At 33.7% G+C, this 7,500-nt stretch overlaps 1 protein-coding gene across 10 annotated transcripts in view; it reads left to right on the top strand.

The window, feature by feature from the left end:
- Positions 1–7,500, top strand: part of LOC144960586 (uncharacterized) — a 211,105-nt gene that overhangs the window by 148,432 nt on the left and 55,173 nt on the right. For 9 of the 10 annotated variants that reach the window (XM_078893815.1, XM_078893812.1, XM_078893814.1 and 6 more), the window contains 2 exons: positions 1,203–1,239; positions 5,635–5,676. In XM_078893815.1, coding sequence (XP_078749941.1) covers positions 1,203–1,239; positions 5,635–5,676 — 79 coding nt within the window. The remainder of the gene's footprint in view (positions 1–1,202; positions 1,240–5,634; positions 5,677–7,500) is intronic. The other variant, XM_078893808.1, reaches the window with a different exon arrangement.

Here is a 7,500-nt window from a genome sequence, read left to right as displayed (position 1 = left end):
GACAGGTAGGAATTGGCTTATCTTAGGACTTTGTTACTTATGTTAGGATTTTGTTACTTGTCTTAAGATTTTGTCATTGATGTTAGGATTTTGTTACTTATCTTAAGATTTAGTTACTTATGTTAGGATTTATTACTTATCTTAAGAATTGTTATTTATGTTAGGATCTTATTAGGATTGTGGTACTTAATCTTAAGATTGTGTTACTTATGTGAGGATTTTGTTACTTATGTTAGGATTCTGTTACTTATCTTAAGATTTTGTTACTTATTTTATGATTTAATACTTATCTTAAGATTTTGTCATATATGTGAGGATTTTATTACTTATCTTAAGAGTTTGTTACTTATGTTATGCTTTTGTTACTTATCTTAAGATTTTGTTGCTTATGTGAGCGTTTTGTTACTTATGTTAGGATTTTGTTACTTATCTTAAGATTTTGTTACTTATTTTAGGATTTTATTACTTATCTTAGGATTTTGTTACTTATTTTAGGATTTTGTTACTTATCTTAGGGTTTTGTTACTTATCTTAGGATTTTGTTACTTATAGTGGGATTTTGTTACTTATCTTAGGATTTTGTTACTTATTTTAGGATTTTGTTACTTATCTTAGGGTTTTGTTACTTATGGTGGGATTTTGTTACTTATCTTAGGACTTTGTTACTTATTTTAGGATTTTGTTACTTATCTTAGGATTTTGTTACTTATTTTAGGATTTTGTTACTTATGTTAGGATTTTGTTACTTATCTTAAGATGTTGTTACTTTTGTGAGGATTTTTTTACTTAACTTAGGATGTTGTTACTTATGTTAGGATTTTGTTACTTTTCTTAAGATTTTGTTATTGATGTTAGAATTTTGTTACTTATCTTAAGATTTAGTTACTTATGTTAGGATTTTATTACTTATCTTAAGAATTTGTTATTTATGTTAGGATCTTATTAGGATTGTGTTACTTATCTTAAGATTGTGTTACTTATGAGAGGATTTTGTTACTTATCTTAGGATTTTGTTACTTATCGTAAGATTTAGTTACTTATGTTAGGATTTTATTACTTATCTTAAGAATTTGTTATTTATGTTAGGATCTTATTAGGATTGTGTTACTTATCTTAAGATTGTGTTACTTATGTGAGGATTTTGTTACTTATCTTAGGATTTTGTTACTTATCTTAGGATTTTGTTACTTATCGTTTCACAGAGTAAATCTGGAAGCCGAACAAGTGGAGGGAAGTCAGGTAAGAATTGTCGTTTATCAGAATGGAAACGAAGCAAAGTAGTCATCAGGCACATGGAGCCAGAGTTTATCCCGGTTTCTATAGCGCGAAACGGATGATAACAATTTCTTGTTATCCCTTGGATAGGACGCTAGATTATCTTAAAGTACCTTTCACCAGGTCTAACAGACCAAGCTACCCAATCATAGTTAAGTGGACAAGGGGAGGGAGGGGGTGGGCGTAAGATAAATATTTCGACTTCACCCGGATTCGATAGAGGTCCCTTTGCATGTGAAGCGAGTGCTCTACAAACTGAGCCATCGAGACATCCAAACGAAGCTATGAGGTTTTGAACATTTCATAATGAATTAACATCTCTCTCTCTCTCTCTCTCTCTCTCTCTCTCTCTCTCTCTCTCTCCTCTCTCTCTCTCTCTCTCTCTCCCTCCCTCTCTCTCTCTCTCTCTCTCTCTCTCTCTCTCTCTCTCTCTCTCTCTCTCTCTCTCTCTCTCTCTCTCTCTCTCTCTCTCTCTCTCTCCGCGGGTGGTTGGATGGGAGCATCACCCTTGAATCATATACCTATGATGTTCGCATGGGTGTACGATCCGATAGTGATGTCGTTTCTTCTTCTCTTTACTAGCCTATCCTGCTTCTTTGGTTTGTGATTGTATTTTTGACAGGGGATATTTTTTTTTCTGTAAATCTTCTGTCTGTTTGTTCTTGGTTATTTATAATTTAGCTTATGACATCTTTAGGTTATGATTTTGATTTACATTTGTACTATTTTTGTTAGATTGCTTGTTTTTTTTTTTTTTGTTTCAGCGGTCTCTCATATAACCTCAATTGTGTTGGAAGAGACCTAAAGCAACAAACAAACAAAAAAAAAAAATCTCTCTCTCCCTGTCTCTCTCTCTCTCCTCTCTCTCTCTCTCCCTCTCCCTCTTTCTCTCTCTCTCTCCCTCTCTCTCCATCTCTCTCTCCCTCTCTCCTCTCTTTCACTCTCTCCCCCTCTCTCTCTCTCTCTCCCTCTCTCTCTCTCTCTCCCTCTCCCTCTTTCTCTTTCTCTCTCTCCCTCTCTCTCCATCTCTCTCTCCCTCTCTCCTCTCTTTCACTCTCTCCCCCTCTCTCTCTCTCCCCCCTCTCTCTCTCTCTCTCTCTCTCTCTCTCTCTCTCTCTCTCTCTCTCTCTCTCTCTCTCTCTCTCTCTCTCTCTCTCTCTCTCTCTCTCTCTCTCTCTCTCTCTCATTTGTTTCCGTTTTTATTAATTCGCCTATCATTGACATTTTCACAACAGCAAATATCATTATGTTTACTTGAGCACAGATAACAGTATTATTTTATTGTTATGCATTTTGTTGAACTGTTGCACATCATTTTTCGTTACATTGTAAACTATTATTATTATGTGTGACCCCTCGCCTCAAAACGGTATTAAGTCGGGATGACTAAGATGCTGAAAATTAAATTTGTAGCCAGAAATATTAGACTTGCGTTGAGTTTATAAACTTTATTGAGGAGAATGAATATCATATTCCAGGTTGCTGAATACCAATCATTCATAATTTTGACCAGTTTAAATTTAATTTACCTTTTTAGCATCTGGTCCATCCCGACATAATACCGTTTTCAGACGAGAGGTCACAATTGTCATGGTGATGGCAAACTATTAATTTTTAACCCTCTCCTTACCACCTGCAGCAAAATTCTTCACATTTGTTACGACACAATATACAATTTTCTTATTCAGATTTAGTTTGCAAATCATAAACTTTGAAGAATGTTCTTTGTTCAATGGGCATGATCTATATTACATTTCCATGTGCTCGAGGTCATTGATCACATTGGAATATGTTCTCAGAGTGACCCACATAGTGAAAAGTGTTCACAGTTTTTGAAATATTATCTAACATCACGATTGGTCATTTTGTTCAGCATGACTCATGGCTATGTTTACAAGTTTTATAAACAAAGCAGCGTGTTTACATCTCTGAAGAAATATCCAATCGTTGGACAGCAACAAATCATGTGATTGATGACTTAGTTGGAAGAAAACACGAATATAGATCGCTCCCATTAATTAATAAGAACACAAAGTTGTTTTGTAGAGTGTCTTGTTTGAGTTGTTTTTTTTTTAATCAATTTTTCTGCTGGGTAAGCCAGCCTGCCATTTTGGGACAATACTGAAAATGGTCGGTAAGGAGAGAGTTAACCCTCTCCATACCAACTATAGGAAAATCAACACATTCGTTACGATGCAATCTTTATTCAAATCCCTTTTGTACATCATAAAATTTAAAGAAAATGAACAGTATGTTGTAGAGCATGTTTTGCTAAAGAAATTATGTATCGCAAGAACTTTACTGCTATTGTGTCTGAGTGATAAAAAAATATATTTTTGTGTTAGTTTGGTGTGAAGTTTTGGGAGAAATCCTGAAAATGGCTGGTAAGGATAGAGTTAAAGATATTTATAGTGACATTTTCATATATGTGACCCCTCTCCTCAAAACGGTATTAAGTCGGGATGACTAAGATGCTGAAAATTAAATTTGTAACCATAAATATTAGACTTGCGTTGAGTTTATAAACTTTATTGAGTAGAATGAATATCCTATTTCAAGTTGCTGAATACCAATCATTCATAATTTTGACCAGTTTAAATTTAATTTGACTTTTTAGCATCTGGTCCATCCCGACATAATACCGTTTAGAGACGTTGGGTCAGATATTTTTCCCCACTTGGAAACTACGGGTTTTTTAAATTTCATTTAGGCAACTCTGGCCATATAATAATAATATGACTATTTTTATCACACACACACACATTTCTACACATGCACATACATATTATATGCACATCGTCGGTTTAGTGTTAGAATGTGACTGTGTCAACAACAACAACAAACAAACAAACATACATAAAGCCTCTAAAATTCTTTTTAAAAAAATAGTCCCACTGAAACCAGCAATTACGCCACTCCCCCCCCCCCCCCCCCCCCCTCCTTTTTTTTCCAAAAAACAAAAAAAAAAAAAAAACAAAAACAAAAAAAAATACAAAAACATTATTTTTAGACATAGTCACATTTGGCACTAAAGCGTCGACATATTTTTCTAATCATTGCACCAACGTGTACTTATTTTCAGGTCCGATAACCCATATATTGTTATGAGGCTCATTGTTATAAATGGGGAAAAAATTACTCACAAACCAACGCCAAATAATAATATCTACACTCCATTACAACAATGTGATTTTTTAAAAAATAGGCCCATTAATTATTGTATTGTGACCCAACGTCTCAAAACGGTATTATGTCGGGATGGACCAGATGCTAAAACGTCAAATTAAATTTAAACTGGTCAAAATTATGAATGATTGGTATTCAGCAACCTGAAAAATGATATTCATTCTCCTCAATAAAGTTTATAAACTCAACGCAAGTCTGATATTTCTGGCTACAAATTTAATTTCAGCATCTTAGTCATCCCGACTTAATACCGTTTTGAGACGAGGGGTCACTATTCGGTTATCAGACCTACAATAAACTCGTACACGTCGCATTGCACCCAATAACATGGTGGTTTTTTAAACCTTGACTAGTAATCAATGTAGGGGAGGGGCGGTGGGGGGGGGGGGCGAAGTGGCCGAGCGGATAAGGCATTGCACTGCCATCCGGAAGGACCCGGGTTCGAGCCCCGCTTCAGGCACTTTCCTTTTTTTTTCCTTGAGCAAGATTATTTACTTAACCCCCAATTTGCTCACTTGTACAACATGGATGATTCCTGTTGACATCAGACATCTTGTTTTATGAGTTATCTATAATATTCCTTCGTGGAATGCCTAGGCGACGGGATCTCACTGTGACTACATGGGTGATTCCTGTTGACATCAGACATCTTGTTTGATGAGTTATTTATAATATTCCTTCGTGGAATGCCGAGGCGACTGGATCTCACTGTGACAACATGGGTGATTCCTGTTGACATCAGACATCTTGTTTGATGAGTTATCTATAATATTCCTTCGTGGAATGCCTAGGCGACGATATTATCTTATGATGTCGTGGCGAAAAAGGCATATTTTTTGTTTTAGTAATCAATGTTTTGTTTTGTTTTGTTTTTTTTTCATAATATTTATTTATGAACCTCTCGTCTCAAAACGGTATTAAGTCGGAATGATTAAGATGCTGAAAATGGAATTTATAGCCAGAAATATCATGCTTAAGTTGAGTTTATATGCTTTATAGAGGAGAAGGAATATCACATTTTATTGTGCCAAATACCAACGTTTCATATTTTTTACCAGTTTAACGTTAATTTGACTTTTTTTTAGCATCTGGTCCATCCCGACATAATACCATTTTGAGACGTTGGGTCACATTTTTAAAATGTGTTGTTATATTATTATTATTATAATATAGAAGATGAGGAGTTGGATGAGGAAATTCGACGTATTACGGGAGGTACTTTCCTATCATTCTAAACCGACATAAATAGTCCGTAGCCTAACATGAGTTAACATAATAATATTATTATAATATTGCAATTGTATATGTAACATAATATTGTGCATAGTGTAAGGGTTGCTGCTTAGCTCAAGAGATCTATGAATATTCTGTAATGAAAAAAAAAATTATATATATATATATATATATATATATATATATATATATATATATATATATATTTACATATATATATATATATATATATATATATATATATATATATATATATATATATATATATATATATATATATTATGTGATATATGTCAAGATGTTCTGCTAATTTGATTATAATATATTGAGGGAGGTTCGCAATGCCTGTGGATGGAACTTCCAGAAATAGAATGATTATAATGATGATGATAATAGGAATGATAATGGTGGTGATAATGATTGTAATGATATTTATAATAATAAATGATAATGATGATGCTGATAATATCAATAATGATAAATAATAATAATAATAATAATAATAATAATAATAATAATAATAATAATAATAATAATAATAATAATTATAATAACAGCAACAACTACAACAAAAATAGCATATGATTTATACGTATTATACATAAAATATGCCATTTATTTTTATGCTTTAATATTGATAATAGTACACTCGCACTTTTGTCATTCATTTATTTTTTTTAATTTACTCTATTGCTTTATAAAAATATGGAAATACATTTTACAACGCTTTTATGTACATTTTTGCAATTTACGTTTGTAAAATTTATTTTCCTTATGTTAAAGCAAAGCTTATTTGTTTATTTGTTTGTTTAATTAATCAACATTAACTAACTAATCCGATTTATTTTATTCATAAATCAAAGAGCTGATAAAGTGTTTATGAAACTGTGCCAGACAAAGCAAGAAAGGAACATACAAGAAAAAACATCTATCACAAAAAATCAGTCGAGGAAAAATTACTTACTTACTTACTTATTCCTCGTTGGTGTTTCATAACCACATAAGGTCGACAGGAAGAAGCGCCATCAGTGACTTCTGTCTTCTGCCAGCTTCCTGACCTCACCTCAGGTCCAACTGAAGGATTTCATAATCTCTCTTTCCACTGATCTTCTCAAAGTGTCCAGTGGTCTTCCCCTATTGCCAGTGACTACTGTCTTCTGCCAGCTTCCTGACCTCCGAAGGATGTCATAATCTCTCTTTCCACCGATCTTCTTCAAGTTTTTCCAGTGGTCTTTCCCCATTGCCAGTGACTTCTGTCTTCTGCCAGCTTCTGGGCCTCACTCCTGGTCCAACCAAAAGGATGTCATCTCTCTTTCCATCGATCTTCTCCAAATTTCCAGTGGTCTTCCTTCTCCTAGTGTGATTACCCTGCTGTGTCCATCTGAGCGCTGTTTTCGTGATTGATCCCTCTTATCCGACAAACATGCCCAATTCATCTCCACCTTCTAGATTTGACTGTTTCAGAAATGGAGGTCATTTCAGCTTTTTGTAGAAGAAGATCTTTAGTTGATATTTTGTTGGGCAAAAAAAAAAATGTAGAAGATTTTTCGTAGACATTTGTTTTGGAAAATATCTAATTTGCTACAAACGTTTTTTGTTGATTTCTAAGATTCTGCTCCATATAAAAGAATTGATAGCGCATTACTCTTGAATATGCTCATCTTTGTTTTGGTTGAAATTTTCATTGCATTCCAGAGTCTGTTTAGGGTGCCAAAAGGTTTACGCACGTTTTTAAAAACGTTTCATTTATTTCCTTTTCTGAGTCCCCATCTTCAGACATTTCAGCTCCAAGCAAGATAGCAAAAT

Source organism: Berghia stephanieae, chromosome 15 (genome assembly GCF_034508935.2).
Source record: "Berghia stephanieae isolate SIO BIC M18660-M18661 chromosome 15, UCSD_Bste_1.3, whole genome shotgun sequence".
NCBI lineage: Eukaryota > Metazoa > Mollusca > Gastropoda > Nudibranchia > Aeolidiidae > Berghia > Berghia stephanieae.
This window is presented reverse-complemented; position numbering and strand designations above follow the sequence as displayed.